This window comes from Oryx dammah, unplaced genomic scaffold, assembly GCF_014754425.2.
Source record: "Oryx dammah isolate SB20612 unplaced genomic scaffold, SCBI_Odam_1.1 HiC_scaffold_26, whole genome shotgun sequence".
In the NCBI taxonomy this organism is placed as follows: domain Eukaryota; kingdom Metazoa; phylum Chordata; class Mammalia; order Artiodactyla; family Bovidae; genus Oryx; species Oryx dammah.
In genome coordinates, this window is record NW_024070210.1 from 51,030,802 (window position 1) to 51,057,780 (window position 26,979).

Consider the following 26,979-nt stretch of genomic DNA (forward strand, 5'->3'; position numbering starts at 1 on the left):
CAATTAACGTTATAAATACCTACAGCTAAGTCATAACTCAAGTTCAGTAATTGCTTTACACTGTAAATTTAAAAGTTTACTACATACAGTCATCAATGAAAAATACAAATTATGAATAATGATGGATGAATAACTCAAAGACCAACAAAGAAACAGAAACATTTTTCTATCTACAAGATAGTCTGAGGGCTAGTCACAGAATATCGGTCCTAAACTTGTTAAAACAATTCCCCAAAAGAAAAAAATTATAAAACCTACAAGGGTAAATTTAATACCCTGAAAGAATCCATAAATACAGTTTTGGTGTGAGCAGCCCTAAACATCTACAACAATAGTAGCATGCTGACCATTCAACATTAATCTGAGCAGTAATTCTGAAGCAGAAATTAGTATACTGCCAGACAGGTTCTAAACAAGAAAAACAGAAAAGAAGATCTCTACCAAATGAAATGTCCCCCAAAATGTTCTTCATAAATGGTGAGAGGAATACTCAATGGTTCAGGACTGGCTCTGCAGATGAACTTCACAGTTGGCCTTCTTCAGTGACCTGGCAAACTGAGACTATGTTCACTGGGTTAACTGGTAACAGTAAGGTAGGTAACAGATGAGCAGAATATGCCTTAATAAAACAAAGACCCCCTCAAAAATCATGTTAGAAGGGTGTAGCAAATTAAGTACAAAAAAGGGCTATCTAATATAAAGAATTCACTTTGTGAAGGAACTGACATATCAGTCTCTAAATAAAAGGCTGCTACCTGCTTATCACAAAACTTTGCTTATAAACAGAGAAGTTTAATATTTCCAGTTTCTTATTCAAGACTAACTTTGTTTTGGAGACCAGACTCCTCCCTTTCTAGCACTCCCTTCTAGGTCCTGTAGGATTTCACATGTAAGCCTCCAAGTTAGCCCAGTTTATGAGCTGTTCTATTTACTATGGAGTTAGGGCAGGAGGAACTGTTTTTCTCACTAAAAGGAAACTGAAGGCAGAACCCAACCACAGTAAGAAATTTTAAGAAAACAAATAAAAAGTAACATAAAAAAAGACTAAAACACAAGAAACATTATTGGAATGTTTCAACCCTCATTGTTTTTTTCCACCTTAACTGAGTCAATGAAGAGGACTACAGCTAGTAATTTGAGTAACTATCCTGTGAAAATTAACACAACAGTATCACAACAAAATTCTTTTCACTACTCTATATTTGAATAGTGAAACAGCTGCAGAATTAATTGAAATTAAGCTAAATAATACAATAGAAATTAATTAGGTCAAATAAAAATGAAAAAGGTTAAGAAAAGCAACAGACCACCAGCTGAACAGATCAGCTATAAAATACTATTGCAAAAAATTAGGCTAAAACTAGCATTACTAAGATTTGCATACAGAAATATTAAGTCACAAAGGAAGGGCAAAGACGAAAGAAATTACAATGAAAAATAAGCTGAGACAACATGATTTACCTGAATTTACAGAGACAGAACAGACAAGGACCCAGTACACTAGCTCCCAATCCAGAGCTCTTCTCTTTATCTCATGACAATTACCCAAAACGATGCCTAAATTCTAGTCAGACACGACTGAAGCGACTTGGCATGCATGCATGACTCCTCTCTCTTAAGAAAGAAGGAAACAGATTCCATCTCTACTTAGATTCAGGAAACATTTCAACTTCTTCTTGGAAATGTCTTAGAGAGATAAAAGCAGGATGTTACATTATAATAATACCGAGTGAAATAACTACCAGATGCACAAAACGTGGAGCCAAAAGGTCCAGATTCTAGGTTCTTTGTGGTACTGGGTTGTAATCCAACTTTCCTCGTCTGTATAATGGAGGAAATAACACCTATACATCACAAGGGAACTGAATTAATTAGTAGGAGCAATATATAAAGTTGCTTATAAAAACAAAATGCAAACCAAATAAACTCAATTCAGGTAGTCTAAGGGCAAAGGGAAATGAAGAAAGCTGTCAGGGCAGGTATCCTATTTTAGAAAAAGTTGTGTCAAAGGAACAAAGACCCCTTCTCTTTCCCACTCTGGCCCCATTCTTCCGTCCCTGCCTAGCTGTTCCCCAGAAGCGCCTAGAAAAAGGCTTGTGAGAGCTGGAGTTGGGATTTTAACACAGATTAAAGGAAGAAGGCATCAGATGAAGAACAATAACAAAAATACAAGTAATGTGGCCTAGCATTCTCAAACCAGAACTCTACCTACTGTCACTTCAATAAAATAAACAGTACTTCATAAATTAAGTGGTCCAGATATCACAAACTAGACAGAAAAACTAACTGTCCCCCAAACCCTAGTTCAATCATGAGAAAAACATCAGACTATGACAGAGGGGCATCCAGCAATATCCCTGACCAATACACCTCAAAACTGTCAAGGTTATAAAAAATAAGAAAAGTCTGAAAATCATCACAGCTAGGAGGAGACTGAAGAGAAATGACAAGTGTATGGTTGTATCCTGGACAAGATCCTGGGATGGGAAAAGGACCTGACGAATAAGAAATCTGAACAAACTACGGGATGATTTTGGATAACAATAATGTACCTATTATTACAATAATGTAATAATTAATGTTAACAATAATGCACCATGTAATACTGGTTCATTAAGTGTAATAAGTGTATCGTACTAATGTAAGCTGTTATAAAACAGAAAGGAAGGGGAGATAAAACTCTATACTATTTGCTCAATTTTTGTATAAACTTAAAACTGTTTTAAATATATAGTCTTTTTTTTTTTAAGTAGACATACAGATATCTGAATATTCAGAAAAACTTGACCAAGCTCTCTTAGAACCACTACATTCTTAATGAACAACAGTCTGGAGTTGAAAATACAAAATGGCAGGAAGTTTTTAGTCTGAGATCATCTAATCATTTGCCCAGGAGACATTCTGTGAGCAAAACTATTAACATGTTGGTTTTCAAACTTTAGAATGCATCAGAATCACCTGGAAGGCTTCTTCAGCCAAAGACTGGTGGGCTCCGCACCACCCGGAGTTTCTGATACAGCAGACCTGAGTGAGGCCCATAAATTCACATTCCTAACAAGTTCCCAGGTAATGTCGATCCTGCTAGTCCACGGAGCACAGGTAAAGAACCACTGTATTAACCACAATATAGGAAGAAAAACGAAACGAATCCTTGAGTCTCTACAGTACCTACTGATGAATAAGGAGAAGGGATTACAAACATTGTGATAAAATTATCCAACTAATCTTTTTCCCAAGCAGGGAAAAAGAAATTTCAGCATATACAAGTTATAAAACGTGAATTATCACAGGAAAGAGTGAAACATACAATCTGCTGACAATGCAAGTAACACAAAACCAGCACAGATCACTTTAAGGGACAAATATCCAAAAATACTGTACTATATAATACATGCAGCCTATGACACAAACATGTATTTTAATGACAGCAGGGATTGAGTACACTTCAAAATGTGGCAGAGAAACAAAAGCTTTGGAACCTGTAAAAAGGATATTCACTGCAGGCTTTAAAAAAAGAGCAAAATATTTAAGAGGAAAACTATAGTACTAAAGATGTTAAAATATGCATAAAAAAATCAAAGAATAAATTAAGAATAGAAGAGCCTGTCCTACCCCATATAAAGTTGAAGTTGATTCTTTTAAAAAGATATGTCAGAAGGAGAAACTGCTGTTTACAGCTCAGATGACAGACTACTGATCAAATCCTATATGGCAAATTTATATTCAAAGAGTCAGGGATTCTTTCTACTTATCTTTCACTTAATAAATCTGTATTTCTCTAAACTAGGCTACTGAACCTATTATGCTGTAAATGACAGATCCCCATTGGACTGCAGTGGAAAGGAGATTATCCTACTCCAGCTTTCTCAATGATAGTGGCTTTCATGGCTAAGCAGACACCAGCAGAACGTGGGTCCATGCAGTCAAGCCAATGGAGCTATGGTCCTGGGGCCTGCTCTCATCTCTTTTCAGGCAATACTTGACTTTTGTTAAAATAAAGGCTAGAAATAAAATGATGATAGTAGAGGTAGTCTCTTTTTCTTCCCACCTGCTGTTCTTGAGCAGGATTTCTCTGCATTTTATCTCACTGCAGAACAAAAGCAAGAACATAATTTTCCCTTGTTGACTCTAAGAACCTCTCCCCTACCCCCATCCCATTAATTAATTACATTAACTTTTGTGGAACAATTAGCATTCTGCTTTTCAGTTTCAGAAATAAGTACCACTTTTCCCCATAAAATTATTTATTTCAGCCACTGAATGTACAATACCAAATGTCAGGATATCTGCCTATTAGTACTCATGTAATTCATTTCAAAATAAAAAGCTGCTTCATCTATTTTTCCATTTACATTATGCTTATGAATTTTACCTAACTTGAGCTGTACAAATGAAAATACTGTACGGGCATCACTTTCTCCTATACTTTGTAAAATTCAATCCATCATGAAACTGCTTTTCATTCCAAGTAGTAAGTCAAGACATATTTAGATAAACTACCTGAAGGTGCTCCAACCCACGCCAGACCAAGGACACCATCATCAAAATCTCGATCTGTGAAAACGTAGGCCAAACAGTAGTCATCATGATTCTGCTCAGAATTCAGCTCCAGAAACTTCTCCACACCAATATTTGGAAAACGGAATGGATTTGTAGGGTCCTTCTCATCAGCAGTTGTGTTGATCTAAAACCCACAAAACAATGATTTTAATAAGCAACTAATGTTAGCAGAGCTTTAGTAGAAGTAGTATCCACTACTTAGTCAAATTTTTTTTTTTTAAGTAGCCATGAGGATATCTGAAGATTTAGAAAAATTTGACCAAGCTGGACAATATACTTGGGGCCCAAGGAAGTTGGGGCTAAATTAATGCTTCTACAATTATTCCCACTTCCTCCACCCCATAGCTGATCATAGACACCAAAAAGAAAAAAAAAAAAAAAATGGAAAGACAAGGTAGGGGAATTAAAACTGAGTATGTTACATTTCTGAGAAAATTTTCACCCCTTTCCTGAACACTTGGGATGAAAAAACAAGTTCTGCTTTCAAAATTTCTAATAAGGAAGTATAGTTTCTCAAATTTAATCATCTGATCAGTCTCCCTTAGTGCTGATCTCCTACATACGGTGATAAGTAGAGGATATAAAACCCTATATTTCACCTAATTAGCAGAACATAAAACAGATATTAAATCCAAGACTGTCAATTCAGCAGACAAATCATATTCCTGGTTCTACTTGCCTAGAAAATCATGAGTCAAGCCCAACTAACTTCAAGTTCAATTTTTTTCCCTGTGTAAGAATTTTTTTTTCTTTGCCCATTTGTTTCTCTATTTCAAGCTGAGTTCCTCCAGAATGTTTCCTTCAACACTTTATCTACTATCTACTCTTGGGGCAGGTTTTTCTTACACAATGTGAAGAATAATCAACTCTGATACCAAACTTCACCAAAACAAAAGCTTTTATTTATGAGTCATTACTTCTTTTCAGAGACCTCTGCCTATCTTTTGAAGTCCTAGAACAATTTGGTTTTCTCCAAGTAAGAAAGAGAACTACATATAAGACAGTTAGTTGATAGAGAATAAAAAGGAATATATATGAGAATAAACGTTGCTTAGAAGGCAAATCTCAGTCTACTGAAAATGTCAGTGATAAGGTAAGGCTATTACAGTCAATAAAACGAAAACTACAGATCTTTTTATGATCCACATCTTTCAGTAAAATCAAGGGATTTACAAACAGGATGGCAGAAACCCCTTGAGGGTAACTGCCCAAGGACAGATATGAGAGTATCTAGTTTATCCATTAACAATTAATCAAAAACAATCAGTTATGGTCATATAACACACACACACACAAATCCCGAAACAAGAATACTTAGTATTGTAAGTAGCTCATGCTTAGAGACATGCTACATTGCTTTTCCCCACAAAACACAGAAATGAAATTCTGATACTTCTATAATAATGGCTATAAATAAAAACTGCATCTAAATTTTAGTTACCTATATTTAAAATGGGATGATGAATATTTAAATATGTGCTTACAAAATATAAATTTCAAATTATTTAATGGGTCACAAACTTCAAGTGATGAGATTTTAAACTAAAGTTTTAATCTTGATTAAAGGCCGGAAAAACAACCAACTGCCACATTACCCTTTTATATTCATGTGTTTCTTCATAATGCAAATTATTTTACTCAAAAAAATGTACCTTACTAAAACTTCTTAAGGTGTTCTCTATTTTTCACTATTTTGCATTTTATTCCTCTGTCTACTAAACAGCAATACTTATACCACTTATCACTTTTATTTGCTCATTTAAATGTTTACGTCACTCTCAAAATACATGAAACCAACTGATTACGGTTCTTTATCTATCTACAAACCATATTTCACCTTAAGACTCAGTGCAGTATTTAATCATGTCACTTTTAAAAGTAAAGACCACTTTCAGCTATTTTAAAAAATATATTACACATGTATACTAAAACTATAATCTAGTCAGCCATATTTTAAGAAATATAAAGAACTGTCTATGGGAAATTCCCTGGAGATCCAGTGGTCAAAACTCAGTGCTTTCACTGAGAGGGCTAGGATTCAATCCCTGGCTGGGGAACTAAGATCCTGCAAGCTGCCTAGTGAGGCCAAAAATAAATAAATACATAATTTAAAAAAATAAAAACCATTAAAATTTTTATTAAAAATAAAGAAGTTCTGTGGAAAGTATTTTTGTAAAATGATGGGTTATCTAGCTTATAAACTCAGATTCCTAAAAGCTATATACTTTGAAAGAATTCATATTTAGAAAACGTTTTAAACAGTCCAATTTTGTTAATAATTGAGTATTTACTTATTAACAATTTATAACATTAAAACTAAGAATCAGCATTTCTCAAAATGTGTACTGCAGTTCTTTGGAGTCTCAGATGATGTTAATACAAAAAAGGCTAAATGAGCTTAGAAATGTGTGGATTTCTCTCCCAAAGCATTTCTCAGAATGTGGAATACATTAGTGTGCATGTTAAATTTCAAGAGGAAATAGAATAGTGTTTCTCCAACTTCCAATTTTAGGGAACCACTGTATCTATCCTTCCCTCCACGGGAGCATCAAATGGGACACATTCTAAAATATACTCCATAAGGAAAATCTACAGAGACTGGGGGAAATGTCAAGTACCGAAGCTCTAGCTATCAGAGCACTTTATAACTAGTATGTTAATCAGACAAATAGGAAACAATACTTTCTACCATACTTCTTCTACAGTCCAGATTAAAGCTCTATAGATTTCATTCTTATATCATAAGTCCAGGTATCCCCTCTGTGTTCAGGTACAACCCAAGAGTAAAGATAACCTGTATTAGTAAATACAATTTAAATTATTTAATGCAAAAAGATGAAATAAAAAGCAAGCATTTTCATTTCATAAACATGATCCTTATTGTTTCTCCTTTTTAATGTTAACTATTGAAATTCCTTACTTACTCTTATGCGTTTCACCATGAAACTGATGTTACGGATTCCAGAGAAGTCTGTTGTCTGGTAAATTGTATCAATTGCTTTAACATGACTGGATATCTATTGATTTTTTAAAAAAAGAAAAACATTTTAGGGGCAATGTTGAAATGTGACAAAGACTGTGAATTTCCATTTTCCAAATCAAGAATTATTCATATTCTACCACATTCAAATTTTAAAACGTCAATATCATATACTAGATGAAAGGATGAAAAAGATTAGTGAGCTGGAACTGCGAAGAGAAATTGAGTGACTCTCCAGACTTTTCTCTGGCCAAAACCAAACATGCACTCTTGCCTCAGTCATATAAAACTTTGTCTCCTCAATTCATCCTGCAATGTCATACTTCCATGCCTTTTCACATGCTGCTGCCTTATACCTAAGGTTTTACTCCTTAGACTCAATTCAAACTTATTCTGTGAATATCTCCCTGTTAGTATCAGAGCACTCAGTCATTCTCTGACTCAGTCTTTCCACTGCTGCACTGGTACACATTCTGTAAGCTTTGTCTACCACTTACTATGTAGTAGGCACTGGGCTTCCCTAGTGACTCAGTGGTAAAGAACCCACTTGCCAATGCAGGAGACACAGATTTGGTCCCTAGGTTGGGAAGATCCCCTGGAGAAGGAAATGGCAACCCATTCCAGTATTCTTGCCTGGGAAATCCCATGGATGGAGGAGCCAGGCAGGCTATAGCCCATGGGGTCGAAAAAGCATCGAAGATGACTTAGCAATGAAATAACAACAAAGACACTGTTTTAGGTGCTGGAGGTATAGTGGTAAACAAAACTGAGAAGGTCCCTATAAATTTATAGAGATTTATTTTAGAGGGGGGAGAAAGGGAAGGAAGTAATACAAATATAAATAATACACATTCAGATTTTGCTAAAATTGAGAGAGACAAGCAGAGTGACAGAACACAGAAAGATCCTCTTTTTACCTAGCTGATTCCCAACTTAACTCTCTGGCTTCTAAATCACTATACATGAACCTTCCCATCTTCATTTACAAAAAGCACTCCTGCTACCACTTATGTGAAAATATGCATGCATATATAGTTTCAAAACTATTTTCAAAGAAATTATATAAACATAGAACAGCCAAGTAGAAGCATTAACAATTTAAAAAGTAGCCCAGTTTGCCACACATTGATAAAAAAATCATAACACTACTGGTAAAGTCCATTATAAATCTGTGCTACCTACACTCAGCTTGGTTTAGTGATCCCTTATCCAATTCTCTGTTATTCTCCACCCCAAACATTGGTGGTTCAAACATTTATCCACAGATGACTAATCAGATATCTTAGTTTACTGAGAGTTCATCTTGAGTTCCTGCTTTTTTAACCTTCAAACTTTTCTATCTTTATTCATTTCTATCTTCCTCAAATGGTAACTCTTCCTTATGGAGTAACTTTCTTATATTCTTAACCCCAATTCTTACTGGATCTTCAAGAACATTGTCTTACATCAATTTTTCTTTTTCATATCTTACACTGCTTCTCTACTGGATCATTTTCCTCTTCTGACCAACTTCTCGTGTGTCCCCCTTTCACTTAAATATTCCATGTTATTCTTGTGAAGTGAAGTCGCTCAGTCGTGTCTGACTCTTTGCGACCCCATGGACTGTAGCCTACCAGGCTCGTCCATCCATGGGATTTTCCAGGCAAGAGTACTGGAGTGGGTTGCCATTTCCTTATTCTTAAGCCACCATATTTCTGGTTTTTCACGTCTCTTGAAACTCTAACTGTTCCTGCCAACCAATTCCTTATTGTTTACAATGTTTTCACCCTCACAACTTTACTGAAAGCTCGCTTAAAGCATATCAACAATCTTCTGATAACTAAGTCAACTAAAATTTATAATCATTCTTTCTTTTTTTCAGCATTCAGATCAGTCAGGCAGCTCAGTCGCTCAGGCATATCCAATTCTTTGTTACCCCATGGACTGCAGCACACCACGCTTCCCTGTCCATCACCAGCTCCCAGATATTGCTCAAACTCATGTCCATTGAGTTGGTGATACCATCCAACCATCCAATGCCAGGCTTCCCTGCCCTTCACTATCTCCTGAAGCCTGCTCAAACTCATGTCCATTTAATCAGTGATGCCATCCAACCATCTCATCTTCTGTCGTCCCCTTCTCTTCCTGCCTTCAAACTTTCCCAGCATCAGGGTCTTTTTCACTGAGGTATAATCGACAAATTAAACATAAGATATTTAAAGTGTACATCATGACAATTTGACAAACACACACATTGGGAAAGGATCCCTCCCACCAAGTTAATTAACACATTGAAGTCATTCTCTTTGATATCTCCAAATATGAGAATACTGGCTATGCATTTAATTTGAAACTTTTCTTATTCCTTGATTGATCCTACTTTATCTCCTACCTCTTTAACTATTACATTTTAGCTCATAGTTTTCTCCTCATCATCCTACTCACTATAAAGAAATTTTATCTCCCAGTTCCTTCCCTTTTGATTTCATTCTCTCCCTTTCATTCTCTTTCCTTGTTTTAACTATCTCTTAAACCCTTAAACTCCATGCAGAAAGCTCAAGGCTAACCGCTCCCATGCTTCAATCCTATATTTTCAATACCCTAAAGGGACAATCATGTACACGGGTTTTTAAAACATGTCTAAAAGTAAGTTCATTACCACCAACAAAACAAGTTCACCATTTGTACTAATGACACCTCCACCATCTCAATCTCAAATCCGTGGACTCAAAACACATTAATCAAACTCAATGGATACCTTCAAAATGAAGGATATTTTGAAGAGTATCTCCAAAAAATTTATACTTTAATAAGGGTTTTTCCAGTAGTCATGTATGGATGTGAGAGCTGGACTATAAAGAAAGCTGAACACTGAAGAATTGATGCTTTTGAACTGTGGTGTTGGAGAAGACTCTTGAGAGTCCCTTAGACTGCAAGGAGATCCAATCAGTCCATCCTAAAGGAAATCAGTCCTAGGTGTTCATTGGAAGGACTGATGTTGAAGCTGAAACTCCAATACTTTGGCCACCTGGTGCGAAGAGCTGACTCATTTGAAAAGACCCTGATGCTGGGAAAGAATGAAGGCAGGAGAAGGGGACGACAGAGGATGAGATGGTTGGATGGCATCACAACTCAATGGACATGAGTTTGAGTAAACTCTGGGAGTTGGTGATGGACAGGGAGGCCTAGCATGCTGCATGTAGTCCATGGGGTTGCAAAGAGTCGGACACGACTGAGCGACTGAACTGAATTAAACTGAAGGGTTGAAAAGATACAAATGCAGATAATAGTGTAGCTATAGAGTGGGCTTCTCGACAGTAAAGAATCTGTCTGCAATGTGGGAAGACCTGGGTTCTAACCCTAGGTGGGGAAGATCCCTTGGAGGAGGGCATGGCAACCCACTCCAGTATACTTGCCTGGAGAATCCCCATGGACAGAGCAGCCTAGTGGGCTACAGTCCATGGGGTCTCAAAAAATCAGACACAACTGAGCAACTAAGCACACAGCACACAGAGTGTTAAGTATAATGAGAATACAGAATAGAATTAAATACTCTTATTAGGATTCTTCTACCTTTCTCTCCTTTAAGACCACAAATGATAATCTAACCCTGTTTTCAAAGCTAAGCTCCAGTGCCAGCATCTTTTTCACGGAATCGTTTTCTTAAATCTCTCTTTCGAACAACACTAAAATATCCTAACTGGTCTTTCAGTTATTTGTGTTCTTATCTTACATATTTTATCACATCACAACTGAAAATACATTCTCTTTACTTTTCCAAAATGAGATATGCACGAACTTTAACTTTTAGAGGAAAATACAGGTATAATGAAACAATATGAGCATATCAAAACTAAAATAGTAGCAAAATTATAGATACCTGGGCAATCACAGCTTCTCGTGTTCCATAATATTTAAAGAACAGGTGATCAGTCTGAATATAAAGCTGACAAGTATTTTTTTCAGCTACAGTTGTACGTTTTTTCCTCAGGAGTTCTGGACCATTAATAGCATGTTGTTCTTGAGGTGTCTATGTGTCAAAAGAGTTATTTCTGATCATTAGCATGTTTCACTATCATAACTTATATAATCAATGATATACATTTTAAACAATTTCATTTTCTACTTTATTATTATTTCCTCACACTGTTAAAAATTTCTAAACACCACTTCCAGTCTCGTAATATTCTACTGTATAGATGATTTATTTATTCAAACAATTCTTTAACTTTGAAACATTTTCAAAACATACCATTTAATATGTAATCGTGTGTGTGTGTGTGTGTGTATACACATACACATAAAGCAAGTCTTACAGTAGTCTATAATACTTTGACATCTTCCTCTACCAATCTATCACCCAGCTGTGTCAAATTTAGCATCTAAGTACTTAGGGCATCTGCCCACATTACCTCTAGTCCATCACATTAGCCCAAGCCACCATCACTTACTACCTAGAGTATTGCACTGAAAGTGATGGGAATCCATCTCTGTCCATGGCTGACCTTCAATCTGATCTTCAAACTGCAATCTTCTCAAAACACAATTTTGAAAATATTACCCATCTGCATCTGTATTTTAATGACTTCCTATCACTCTAAGAATAAAATCATAAACCCTTTATATGTACCACCTAGTCAACACTACAGACTCTGTTTACCTGTTCAGTTTTGTCTCATTCCATATTACTTCACAGAGAGACCTTACAACACTACCCAACTCTAGCTCTCTCTGCTACAGCTAAACAGAACTTCTTTCCAATCCTGCAACACATCATCTGTATCCCTTCAGAGTATTTTGCACATGGTGATACTGCCTTCCCTGATCTAGTCAACGTCTTTCTTCAGACTTAGCAAAGGTTAAATCACCCATTTTACACCTCACAGAACCATGAACCCATGTCCATCACAGTTAACCATGTGGTTATTTATTTTCTGTGCCCAGTCCACCACCATTACTTCAACCACTAGAATATGAGTTCTGGAAAGAAGAAACTATCTCTAAGTTTGCTTCTTACTATACTGCTAGCTGGCAACACACACTTCACAGGCAAATGGCAGACACTCAGTAAGTATTTGTTTAAAGAAGTAACACTGCTATTGAATCTAAAGATTTAAATATTTGCTGACATCTAAAAGCACCGTGTTAAGTGAACTGTAATGACAGTAATAGAGAATTCAACTTAAATTTTAAGCCACAATTCCAAATTTACACTCACATTTTATAATTTCCTTCTCCCTTGACAACTCCATGTTTGTTCTCTTAGTTACTGTCTTCATTGTACTTTTATCTATTTTCACTCAGTACATCATTCTAGGATGGCAGTTACTGTTTCAGCACATTCCATTGTCTTCTGGTTTCAACTGTTTCCAATGAGAAACGAGCTGTCATTTTTACTGCTGCTTCTTTGAAGGTGACTGGACTTTTTACTGTTTGTTTTTAAGAGTGTATCTTTTGGTCTTCAGGCTTTTCTAATACTGTGTAAAGTATTATTTTCTTCATGAAAGATTTGTCCTGCACTAACAACAGGGTCTACTAAATTTGTTGTTTGATTTTCTCTGTCCTATGCGGAAAATCTCAGCCACCATGTCTCTATTTCACTCTCAGGTTTTCTCCTTCTGAGATATCAATTACACATACTTCAAAACTTTCTGATGTATCACTATGTCTCTTAAACTCATTTCTGTATTTTCTACCCATTTGTTTCTAAGCGGTTTACTCTTTTTTCTTATGACATACTATCTGGTCTAAGTTCATCAAATTCTTAGTTTCTGTTGCTATATTTTTCAGTTCTAGAATTTCCATTAGGATCTTCTGTTCACTTCCAATTTTCTGCTGAAATTTTTAATTTTGTCTTTATGTACTTGAACATGCTATAAAGTCTGTATCTATATCTGACCATTTCATTATTCAGATACCTTTAGGTTGTTAACACCTCAGCTAAACCTTTTTGAGGGTGTACACCTGTCGTTTATCTTTCTTTTTAAATTTCTATTACTTATATTTTGGTCATGCCATACCATGAGGCATGTGGGATCTTTGACCAGGGATCAAAACCATCCTCCCTGTAGTGTCTTAACCACTATACCACCAAGAGAGACCCTGTCATTTAATCCTGAATGACTAACGTTTGATAAATAATTTTTTCCCTCTCTTCTACCATGCTGTCTCATTTGTTAATATGCTGATTATTTTGAACTCCGGGCTGGACAACGTACATGGAAAATCACAGACATAATCTGAGGCTTCAAGTAATGATATCTTTCTCAAGATCTATTAATATTTTCACTTCTGGCAAGCAATGAGGCTCGGTTCATTAGTAATCCTCCATTACCTTAATTCAGTCAGAGATTAAGAAGATGTGGTGAGAAACTCTCACCCCTGTGAGGGGAGGCAGAACACTTTCTGATTCACTTTTACTTCCAGAGCGCAGCCCTTCCTTCACTCACGATCCCAGCATAAAGTCCCTAAACAGTACTTCTATCATTAGCTTCCAGAACCTGGAGACTTCTACTCAGGAACTGGAAGATAAAGCTAGAGAAAAGGTAGCCCAAAGTGTCAGGGGCACTTTCCTAAGTGCCCTTTTTCTCCCCAAAGATCTGTCCCCACACTTCTTCAGAGCCCTGTTATTTCTCTAATGCCTTGAAACAGACACACACATATGCAGATACAAATATAAATAAACATAAACACATTTTTTTGATATTCATATTTTGAGGTCAGGTTGGTTTATTAGCTGTTCTAAGCAGGAGGACTACTTCTCTATTTTTGGAAACAATTCTTTGTCAATGTCATGTATTGTTAACATAGTCTCAGAGTTCATAACTGTCTTCACTGTAAGGTGTCCTTCGCTCTTAATTTTCATATAGTGAAATATCCAATTTTTTAGTAGTCAATGATTTCATGCCTTATTAAAGAGTTTCTCTATCTCAAAATACAAAATATTTTTAATAGCTTCTTTTGTCAAGTGTCTTTTCAAATGCTTTTGCCCATTTTTTATTTATTTATTTATTTTTAATGCTTTTGCCCATTTTTAAATTGAGGTTTATGTGTTTCTTTTTAATTGAGTTCTTGGGCTTCCCCTGAGGCTCAGATGGTAAAGAATCTGCCTGCAATGCAAAAGACCTGGGTTCGATCCCTGGGTTGTGAAGATCCCCTGGAGAAGGGAAAGGACCCACTCCAGTATTCTGGCCTGGAGAATTCCATGGACTGTATAGTCCATGTGGTTGCAAAGAATCGGACATGACTTTCACTTTCACTTTAAGCGTTCTTATTATATTCTGGAGAGGCCTTCTGTTATTTATATGAACTGTTGACATTTTGCTCACAGTCTGTGGCTTCTTTTTTACATTTTCTTAACTATATCTAATGAGAAGTTCTTAATTTAACAGAGTCAAACTTGTAATTTTGGGTGGGGAGGATGGGGGGCAGGCTATTTTTGTGTCCTAAGAAACTGTTTTCTATTTCAAAGTCACAAAAATTTCTATGCTTCAATCTAGAAATTTATGTTTTACCTTTATGCAGATTTATTATCAATTTTGTATAAGGTATAATGGTATAAACAGGCTTCCCAGGTGGCTCAGTGGGCAAAGAATCCACCTGCAATGCAGGAGACGCAGGCAGATGAGAGTTCAGTCCCTGGGTTGGTAAGATCCCCTGAAGGAGGAAATGGCAACCAACTCCAGTATTCTTGCCTGAAGAATCCCATGGACAGAGGAGCCTGGTGGCCTACAGTTCACAGGGTCACAAACAGTCAGAAGCAACTAAAGCGCCTGAGCACACAGCACATAACAGTGTAAGTGGAGGTTCTCTTTTTTTTTTACAGTACTATTTGTCAGACCTTTCCTGATAGCTCAATCAGTAAAGAATCCGCCTGCAATGCAGAGGACGCCGATTTGATTCCTGGATCAGGAAGATCTGCTGGAGAAGGGAAAGGCTACCCACGCCAGTATTATTGGGCTTCTTTTGTAGCTCAGTTGGTAAAAAATCCACCTGCAATACAGGAGAACTGGGTTCGATCCCTGGGTTGGGAAGATCCCTTGGAGAAGGGAAAGGCTACCCACTCCAGTATTCTTGCCTGGAGAATTTCATAGCCTGTATAGTCCATGGGGTTGCAAAGAGCTGCATACAACTGAGTGACTTTCACTTTTCCTTTCATTTGTCAGACCACTCTTCTGTCCTTTAAATTACTTTCGGACTTTTCTGAAATTTAACAGACCATTTGGATATGGACTCTCTATTCCATTCCATAACCTGTAATAAATCTATCCTGAGGTCAGGATGATACCATCTTGATGACTGCAGCTTTATAGTTAAGTCTCAAATTCAGGTAGTGTCTGGCTTTTGTTCTTTCTTGAAAATTCTTTTGGCTGTTCTAGATCCTTTACATTTCCACATAACTTTGAAAATCTATTTGTTCATTATTAGCTAAATCCTCACAGGGGGATTATAACTGATTCTTTCATTATAATCACTGTTCTCTTTTCTTTGTTTTCAGTAATTTTTAAACATATTAGTAATAGTTATTTTAAAGTCCTTGTATGCTAATACCTGTAATTTCTAGTCTGTTGCTATCTGGTTGTTTTTTTTGTCCTGATCATGGATCACATATTTCAACTTCTTGAGCTTCCTGTCATCCAGCAATGTTTCCTGAACGTCTTACATTCTAAATGTGACATCACTGAGTATCTACATTCAGTGTTCTTTTTTAACAAGCACTATTGAGCGTCGTTCTAATCAGTTCAATTCAGTTCAGTCTCTCAGTTGTGTCCAACGCTTTGTGACACCATGGACTGCAGCACGCCACACCTCCCTGTCCATCACCAACTCCCGGAGTTTACTCAAACTCATGTCCACTGAGTCTGTGGTGCCATCCAACCATCTCATCCTCTGTCATCCCTTCTCCTTCCACCTTCAATTGTTCCCAGCATCAGGGTTATCTCCAGTGAAATAAATCTTCGCATCAGATGCCCAAAGTATTGGAGTTTCAGCTTCAGCATCAGTCCTTCCAATGAACATTCAGGACTGACTTCCTTTACAATTGACTGGTTTGATCTCCTTGCAATCCAAGGGACCCTCAAGAGTTTTCTCCAACACCACAGTTCAAAAGCATCAATTCTTCAGTGTTCAGCTTTCTTTATAGTCCAACTCTCACATCCATAAATAACTACTGGGAAAACCATAGTTTTGGCTACACAGACCTCTGTTGGCAAAGTAATATCTCTGCTTTTTAATATGCTGTCTAGGGTGGTCACAGCTTTGCTTCCAAGGAGTAAGCATTTTTTAATTTCACGGCTGCATCATCTGCAGTGATTTTGGAGCCCCAAAAATGAAGTCTCTCATTGTCTCCAATGGGACCGGATGCCGTTTTTTGAATATTGAGCTTTAAGCCAACCTTTCCCCTCTCCTCTTTCACTTTCATCAAGAGGCTCTTTAGTTCTTCTTCACTTTCTGCCACAAGGGTGGTGTCATCTGCATATCTGAGGTGATTGATATTTCTCCCGGCAGTCTTGATTCCAGCTTGTGCTTCATCCAGCCCAGCATTTCTCATAATGTACTCTGTATATAAGTTAAATAAGCAGGGTGACAACATACAGCCCTGACAACTCCCTTCCTGATTTGGAACCAGTTTGTTGTTCCATGTCCAGTTCTAACTGTTGCTTCCTGACCTGCATACAGATTTCTCAAGAGGCAGGTTAGGTGGTCTGGTATTCCCATCTCTTTCAGAATTTTCCACAGTTTGTAGTGATCCACACAGTCAAAGAATTTGGCATAGTCAATAAACCAGAAATAGATGTTTTTCTGGAACTCTCTTGCTTTTTCCATGATCCAGCGGATGTTGGCAATTTGATCTCTGGTTCCTCTGCCTTTTCTGAAACCAGCTTGAACATCTGGAAGTTCATGGTTCACGTATTGCTGAAGCCTGGCTTGGAGAATTTTGAGCATTACTTTACTAGCGTGTGAGATGAGTGCAATTGTGCAGTAGTTTGAGCATTCTGTGGCATTGCCTTAGGGACTGGAATGAAAACGGACCTTTTCCAGTCCTGTGGCCACTGCTGAGTTTTCCAAATTTGCTGGCATATTGAGTGAAGCACTTTCACAGCATCATCTTTCAGGATTTGAAATAGCTCCACTGGAATACCATCACCTCCACTAGCTTTGTTCATAGTGATGCTTTCTAAGGCCCACTTGACTTCACATTCCAGGATGTCTGGCTCCAGGTGAATGATCACACCATCGTGATTATCTGGGTTTTGAAGATCTTTTTTATACAGTTGTTCTGTGTGTTCTTGCCACCTCTTCTTAATATCTTCCGCTTCTATTAGGCCCATACCATTTCTGTCCTTTATTGAGTCCATCTTTGGATGAAATGTTCCCTTGGTATCTCTAATTCTCTTGAAGAGATCTCTAGTCTTTCCCATTCTATTGTTTTCCTCTATTTCTTTGCACTGATCACTGCGGAAGGTTTTCTTATCTTTGCTTGCTATTCTTTGGAACTCCGCATTCAAATGAGTATATCTTTCCTTTTCTCCTTTGCTTTTCACTTCTCATCTTTTCACAGCTATTTATAAGGCCTCCTCAAACAGCCATTTTGCTTTTTTGCATGTCTTTTTCTTGGGGATGGTCTTGCTCCCTTGTCTCCTATATAATGTCACGAACATAGTTCTTCTATCTATCAGATCTAAGCAGTCTATCAGATCTATCCACTCTTTCTATTAGATCTAACCCCTTGAATCTATTTCTCACTTCTACTGAATAATCGTAAGGGATTTTATTTATGTCATACAATGATCTAGTGGTTTTCCCGACTTTCTTCAATTTAAGTCTGAATTTGGTAATAAGGAGTTCATGATCTGAGCCATAGTCAGCTCCTGGTCTTGTTTTTGCTGACTGTATAGAGCTTCTCTATCTTTGGCTGCAAAGAATACAATCAATCTGATTTTGGTATTGACCATCTGGTGATGTCCATATGTAGAGTCTTCTCTTGTGTTGTTGGAAGAGGGTGTTTGCTATGACCAGTGCGTTCTCTTGGCAAAACTCTATTAGCCTTTGCCTTGCACCTCATTCTGTACTCCAAGGCCAAATGTGCCTGTTACTCCAGGTGTTTCTTGACTTCCTACTTTTGCATTCCAGTCCCCTATAATGAAAAGGACATCTTTTTTGGCTGTTAGTTCTAGAAGGTCTTGTAGGTCTTCATAGAACCGTTCAACTTCAGCTTCTTCAGCATTACTGGTCGGGGCATAGACTTGGATTACCGTGATAATTGAATGGTTTGCCTCGGAAATGAACAGAAATCATTCTGTCATTTTTGAGATTGCATCCAAGTACTGCATTTCAAATTCTTTTGTTGACCATGATGGCTTCTCCATTTCTTTGAAGGGATTCTTGCCCATAGTAGTAGATATAATGGTCATCTGAGTTAAATTCATCCATTCCAGTCCATTTTAGGTCGCCGATTCCTAGAATGTCAATGTTCACTCTTGCCATCCCGTTTGACCACTTCCAATTTGCCTTGATTCATGGACATAACATTCCAGGTTCCTATGCAATATTGCTCTTTATAGCATCGGACTTTGCTTCTATCACCAGTCACATCTACAAATGAGTGTTGTTTTTGCTTTAACTCCGTGTCTTCATTTTTTCTGGAGTTATTTCTCCACTGATCTCCAGTAACATATTGGGCACCTACCAACCTGTGGAGTTCATCTTTCATATCTTTTTGCCTATTCATACCGTTCATGGGGTTCTCAAGGCAAGAATACTGAAGTGGTTTGCCATTCCCTTCTCCAGTGAGAAGATAGATGGCTAATTTACTTGAAAAGCACTTGATCTTTCTGAAGCTTGGTTTTTCAGCTTAGTTAGGACAAGTCTGGAGTAGTCCTTTAGACTAGGGTGAGATTAGCCTATTCCAAGCGTGGGCTGGGACCTCTACCAAGTACAATTTTTGATAGGCGTTTAGTTCATAGATCGCTCAGTAGTTTTTCTTTCTTGGGTAGTTTTCTCATAGAATCTCACCCTGTATGTGCATAGGTTGGAATCCAGCTAAGATTCAAGGTGACCACTGTGCAGGTATCTAGAGCTTTTTATCAGCTTAGCTGCCTCGTCCTCCCAGGTTCTATGTCCATAAATCCAGATACCTCAGCCTTTCTGAATCTTAACCTATCTCTTCAACTCTGCAAGAGTGCTATACATTTCGTACTCTTCTTGAAGTGCCCTTCATTGTGCCATTCCTGAAATTTTGCCTCCAGTCAAAAAGTCATAGAAATCAGAGATATTTATTTCTCCTTTCTCAGGGATGTCAATCCTGCATTGCCTGTTGGCCAATATTTGAAAATAATTGGAGCTTTCTTTTTTTGGTTTTTGTTTTTCCAGTTGTATTTGCAGAATGGCTAGTTGGATGCCAGTCAGTTTAGCATAACTAGAAAGGGAAATTTCCACCCACTTGTTCTACTAAGAGTTTCAAAGTTTAAGTTTTTGTTTCAGACATGTGGTACTTACCGAATTTTGTTTTAAATATAATATGAGGTAAATATACAACTTCTTTTTTTCTCCAAATGGATAAACATTATTTTGGCTCCATTTATTCAACAGTCTCTATTTTCCCTTTGAGATTTTATATCTACCACATAACAAAGTTTCATATCTGTATGGATCTGTTCCTGGGCAATTAATTTTATCCCTCTGGTCAATCTGTTCGTCCCTATGCTAAAAGTATTCTCTCAGTTACTTTAGTAAGTCTTAATATCTTCCAGGGTAAATCTTTTTCTTGTTCACCATCTTTAGATGGGCCTTATTTCTTCTTAGCCTTCACTTTTTCTTGAAACATTTTAGATCCATCAAGTGCTATGAATAATCATGTTGTAATTTACACAGAATTGCATTGAATCAATAAAGCAATATGAAGAAAATTAATGTTTTTCTATTAGTTATCAGTTCCATTAATGGAACTGATGGAGTGTATCTCTCCATAATAAAATCAGTCACCTGTAACATTTCTTATAAAGTTTTATAATTTTCCTTATATAGGTCTTTCTTTGTTACATTTACTCTTTGATAGATGATATTCTTGACACTATTTTTAATGATGTCCACTCTTGCATTACATTATTGGTGGTCTACTGCTAATATAAAAAAATATATAACCTTCTTTTGTATATTAATGTTATATCTAGCCACTGATAAACTCTATTATACCTAGTCATCTACAGTTTCAGCCTATCTATCCACATTGCCAACACCTCAATACAAGTGACTATCATTTATCAACTGAATAATTGCAACTACTTCTAATTAGTCTCCCAGTCTCTAGTTTTTCACCCCTAGCCTGAAGCTACGAATTCTTTACTGGTACTGCTATCTCTCTGGCCTTGTATACACTGTTCCTTCTCTTTCCATCTCTTCATGGTCAATCTAACTTCTCCTTATTCTTTTAGTTTCTGATTATTGTCCTCAAACACTTTCGAGGCTAAGTTAACTAGTCTTTTTATGGGTAGAATACCACCCACAAGTATTAACTCTTACCTTAATTCTCTATTTCTTACTACCTTCAATTTTTCTGTGTCTCCAATTAAACCATAAACTTTGTGAGGATAAGCCTTCATCTTAATTTCCACATATTTCCAGAACCTGCCACAGATATTCTAATATATGGGAGATCAACAGAAAATTGTTCAGTGAATATAAGAATAAAATCTCAGACTTGAAAGACCCATTTGAAATGGTATAATCTTATGCCATGTTGCAGATTAAGAAACATACAAATTTGCATTTGTGACTCAAGAAATGTTAATCTACCCTACTACTTTTAGAAAGGATGTTCAAAATACATGATAAATGTTTTTACTATAAAAACAAAACTTTAAAAAGTTTAAACTTGTGTTTTAAATAACTACAAAACTAACACCTATGAATAAAATAAAATCAAAAAAGAATCAAAGGTCAATAGTCAACAGCAGAAAAACTTACAATTAAAATGTTAAAAGCACTGTGACTTTTATTAGGGTAATTAACCATCTGAGTTTGCTTAGACACATGATTTTCAATGGTAAAATGAAGATGTCCCAGGCAAACCTGGGGAAGTTGGTCACTTTAATTTTCATACTAATACAAACACTGACATTTATATGAAATACATGTTTAGATTGAATACTTTTAATTTTATGATAAATCATGTAAGAGAATATTTTGGACATGTTATGATTTGGGGGTCATGCAGACTGTATTCAAATCTCAGCATCACATTTTTTTATTATAAGCAAGTTATTTGGCCTCTTTGAGCATTAAGAAATATAAATATTTCCTGACAATAGTATAAATATTTTAGAAATCCTAGAACACACATCTTAAATACAGAAACACACGCACAACTTCACTTTCATTTCTTACACACAAACTTGTTATTAAAATCTTACCTGTGTTACTTCTTCTACACCAGTCATCTGGTATTTCCTCATCCTTTCAAACACTGAATGATCTGCACAACCCCCCTGTGGACCATATTTATGGGGATACTCTAAAACACAAAGAAGAAATGCTATTACTGTCACATGTTAAGATATGACCAATTATCTTATAAACAAAAATGTACCCGTCATAATTCAGGAAAGCCAAAATGCTTATGGAGCACCAGTGGGAAAGGCATTTTGCTAGGTATTCTAATTTTAAAATATGACAAGTGAGGACTTCCCTGGTGGTCCACTGGTTAAGAATCCATGCTTCCAATGCAGGAGGTCCAGGTTCGATTCCTGGTCAGGGAATTAGAACCCACAACTAAGAGTTCAAATGCTGCAACCAAAGATCCCACATGCCACACCTAAGACCTGGCATAGCCAAATAAATAAATAAACTTCCTTTTTTAAAAAGTTTGGCAGGTTCCAAAGTTCTCCTTCAACATCACTGGTCTCTAGGCTTTTTTCATATAAATGATTTGTGAGTTCTAAAAAAGAATAATAATCATTCTTTATTCTGGATTTAAATTTCCAAACCTTGCCCACTTCAGATAAATAGAGCATTTTAAGACTGCAATTTACTTCATTTTGTAATTTATAACTTTCCTGTCAAACACATTAAATTTCTTATTCTGCAAATATATAAAACTACTTCAATCGGAACTAGTTAGGCTAATATAATATTTATTTGTTTGAATTCCTTCAATGAATACCAACTAGCCTTAAAGGAAAGTAATCTAGAAACATGCTCCATGGCGTGGTAAAAGTAGACTGAGTTTAAACTTCTTCAATGTATAATTCAAGTGAATGCTTTAGAAAGCAGTAACTATTTTATCATCATTTGTTTTCCCTTTCTAATTAAACAGTGATTAATTCTGCTTTAACTGAATTGTTTCTATTTACAGACAGCTGTTCAATTTAGTGTAGTCGTTTAAAAGTTTATTCCACTCTCTCAGTTCACATACTTCTCCCTTGTTAAGGTTCGCCTTAGTTCATGAACATATTTTATAACTCAATCTAGTACCCATAATTAAGAGAACTGTCAAAATAAAATACCAAGACATGGGTGAGAGGGGAAGCACTAAAACATCTGTAAGCAGCTATAGTTATAATATACAGAATTAGAATTAAAAACACTTTCTTGAGTAAATCTAGAACCTAAAGTGGACACTAGTGACCTATTCCATAAGAAATACTAATTAAATATTACAATATAAATCTAAACTGGCTGGTAGGAGGCAGGGATTAAGGTCAACCTATCTACACTGATATAGTAGCTATGATTTAAACCTTAGTTTTTACCAGACATCAAGACTGCAACAGCTGTAAATTCCCACCAATAAATGTGGAAGAAATGACAGACTTAAAGATTTACCATTTTGCAACTCCATATGCATAAGCTGACATAAGCAAGGATCACCCATTTCCCAGGTGGCACCAGCGGTAAAGAATCTGCCTGCCAATACAGGCGATGAAGGAGACCTGGGTGTGACCCCTGGGTCAGGAAGGTCCCCTGGAGGAGAGCGTGGCAGCCCACTCCATATTCCTGCCCGGGAAATCCCATGGACAAGAGTAGCCTGGTGGGCTACAGTCCACGGGGTTGCAAAGAGCTGGACATGACTGCAGCAACTTAGCTTTCAGTTCAGTTCAGTCGCTCAGTCGTGTCCGACTCTTTGCGACCCCATGAATCACAGCACGCCAGGCCTCCCTGTCCATCACCAGCTCCCGGAGTTCACTCAGACTCACATCCATCGAGTCAGTGATGCCATCCAGCCATCTCATCCTCTGTCGTCCCTTCTCCTCTTGCCCCCAATCCCTCCCAGCATCAGAGTCTTTTCCAATGAGTCAGCTTTTCGCATGAGGTGGCGAAAGTACTGGAATTTCAGCTTTAGCATCAGTCCTTCCAAAGAAATCCCAGGGCTGATCTCCTTTAGGATGGACTGGTTGGATCTCCTTGCAGTCCAAGGGACTCTCAAGAGTCTTCTCCAACACCACAGGTCAAAACCATCAATTCTTCGGCGCTCAGCCTTCTTCACAGTCCAACTCTCACATCCATACACGACCACTGGAAAAACCATAGCCTTGACTAGACGGACCTTTTTTGGCAAAGTAATGTCTCTGTTTTTTAATATGCTATCTAGGTTGGTCATAACTTTCCTTCCAAGGAGTAAGCATCTTTTAATTTCATGACTGCAATCACCATCTGCAGTGATTTTGGAGCCCTAAAGCCATTAGGTCAAATGTACAATAATAGGATATTCAAAGTTCCTTAAAGTATCACCTCATAGGTGGTGGTTTAGTCATTAAGTTGTGTCTGACTCTTGTGACCCAGACTGTAGCCCCCCTGGCTCCTCCATCCCTGGGATTTCCCAGATAAGAATGCTGGAGTGGGTAGTCATTTCTTTCTCAAGGGGACATTCCCAACCCAGGGATTGAACCTGTGTCTCCTGTACTGCAGGCGAATCTGAATGGCTGGAAACAGACAAACTGAGAATGGCAAGAGTAAAATTGGCACCAACTAAAGTAGCCTAGATTCCTGAGTCATTTCTTGGAAAAAAGCTGACTGATGATGAATATTCACATTAAACTGTTACAATAGTGAGAAATGAGGTTTCAGTGCATTTTGTCATTTAATTTGGGACTGTCTGGTACTGCAGGCAGCATTACCTTACACACAGTAAAAAGTTTTGTTAAGGAGAATAGAAGAACTCATTCTATATCTGAGCTGCACTGGCATTTAGAAAAGTTTTCCTGTCACAGTCAATATCAAAATAATCTTGGCCCAGCACATCAGAAAATGTTTAGCAGTATTCATATTTGCCACTATTTCCTGAATATTTTCATCTTAAACTAGTTTTCACTTATCCCAAGATACAACATTTGCCCCCGAAAAAACCAGTCATATGGTTAAGTTGAAGACTGATAACTACATAGACTACCACACTCAGATTAAACATTTTGCATGTCTAGAGAAATAAAGTGCTATTATCATTTTTCAAATAGTTTTTTCAGAGAATTTACTTAGTCAAGATTTTCAGTTTTAGAAACCAGAAAGCTGTGAGGTTCATTAGGAATTTAGCCCTCACATAACAAATATGTTATAAGCCCTCACATAACAAATATGTCAAAACAACATTTTTTGTTTTCATATATAATTCAGTTTAATTAACACAGTTCAAAATATAGTGAAATCAGTTGATATGCCTGATTTTATTCAAATTTAAGAAATACCAAATATCATAACATAATTGTGACAGATATTAGGATCTACCTTTCATTCAAAGCATACCATAAAATGTGTTTTGAATCTCCTCCTACACAGGCACAAAAGAGCTGCTACAAAGTACTTCTGGAAGAGACAATTTCCTCACCAACACTTGAACAAATTATATGTGTATAGCATTTAACTAAACATCTGACAAAACTGAGGAACGGAACAAAAATATCCTTATCTTAAACAACTGTAGCATCATTTTTAATGCAATGATAAGGGAAGTCAACAAACAATATATATGTCTGATTTATATATAGTCAGCATTCCCTATTATATAGTATCTCAATAAAATATATTTTCAAGATATTAATAATGTTGAATACTAAGCACACTGGCACTCTGTATCATCAATATACTGGTACTGATGCTAGGCCTGTGACAGTTAGGATTAAGGTAATCAAGTTAACTACTGTCTAATGGGTATCTCATCTACTTGATAAAATACATAGTTGACTTATATATGTAAATATATACAGATATATACACATATGTATTTGTGACATTGTAAATGCAGGTGATATTGGAGTCAATCTCTTCCCTACCACTCCTCCACATGATCAGAAGTCAGGCAAGTACTGGCATAATACCATACCATCAATAGGCTAATATATCAGCAGGAGTTGACAGGAAGCCAGTTAAACAACCATCCGTGTAGCAGGCTATCACTCCCCAGTAAAAAAGGTAGCCTGGATTCAAAAGCAAGACTGCCGTGCCCCTATCTCACTCCTAATAGGCTGCATTTGGCTGGAATCAAGGGAGTCCTTAATGTTCCACAAAATCACTTCCTCTGGTCCATCATGACAGGGGCCAAGAGAATCATTCTGCAGCACTCCTTACCTCTATCAGGAGGATTCCAGCAAATACCAAGGGAAACCCCAGAACTCTCCCTGTTCATAGGAAGACATTCCCCTGACCCCCACTTCCTTAAAGACTCACCAACTGTCTACCATTTTCTGCCTTGGGCCCATTAGAACTATTTCACTGGGGCTTAGCTTTTATGGTCATGAGACTATACCACCAAAGACTTCAATTTACTATAAGTTTTTGCAGCCTCCAAATCACTACTTCCCTCTATTATCTTATTTTTGGCTCCTAATTCACCATCACTCTCTCAGACACCACTCCAGCATAATTCTTAGTGATTTCAACATTCAGGTTGATGATCCTTAAATACACTCATACTACCTTTTCTCCAATGGTCTTCTCCTACCTCGATTTCTCACTTACATGGTCATACTTGTGAATCTGTCAACACTAATTACTGAAACCTCTTTTTCATCTCAAATTTCCTGATCCTACTTTCCACCACTCATCTTTTCAGAACATTCCCCCTTAGACTCAGGCAATCCTTCAACATCTCGAAAACCCTTCAATCCACCAATGCTACTATCCTGTCCACTACTGGATATTCTCTTTCTCTTTATTCAGCTTGAAACCCAGAGTCGATTATTATAATTACTCCATTCATTTACCTTAAACTCCCTTGCCACTTCCTCTTCCCAACTCTCAAACAAAACCTGTTAAAATTCAACTCTACTAAAAAAAAAAAATTTCAACTCTCTACCTGTACCCCTCCAGTTGAATGCAGCTGGAGAAGAAAATGGTAACTATAACTATTCTCATTCAAAAATTATAATCTGTAACTTCAAGCAGTTCCTTTATGCCACCTGGCAATGATACTGCATTTCCAGAGACCCTTCTCAATCCTATTTCACTGTTTAACTTTACCACATTAGTTG

At 37.0% G+C, this 26,979-nt stretch overlaps 1 protein-coding gene across 1 annotated transcript in view; it reads right to left on the reverse strand.

The window, feature by feature from the left end:
- Window positions 1-26,979, reverse strand: part of ADAM10 (ADAM metallopeptidase domain 10) — a 137,289-nt gene that overhangs the window by 32,339 nt on the left and 77,971 nt on the right. Inside the window, exons 5-8 of the mRNA XM_040226620.1 lie at window positions 21,931-22,031; window positions 11,400-11,549; window positions 7,485-7,577; window positions 4,501-4,684 (exon numbers count right to left, since the gene is read on the reverse strand). Of these exons, the coding sequence (XP_040082554.1) occupies window positions 4,501-4,684; window positions 7,485-7,577; window positions 11,400-11,549; window positions 21,931-22,031 (528 nt within the window). The remainder of the gene's footprint in view (window positions 1-4,500; window positions 4,685-7,484; window positions 7,578-11,399; window positions 11,550-21,930; window positions 22,032-26,979) is intronic.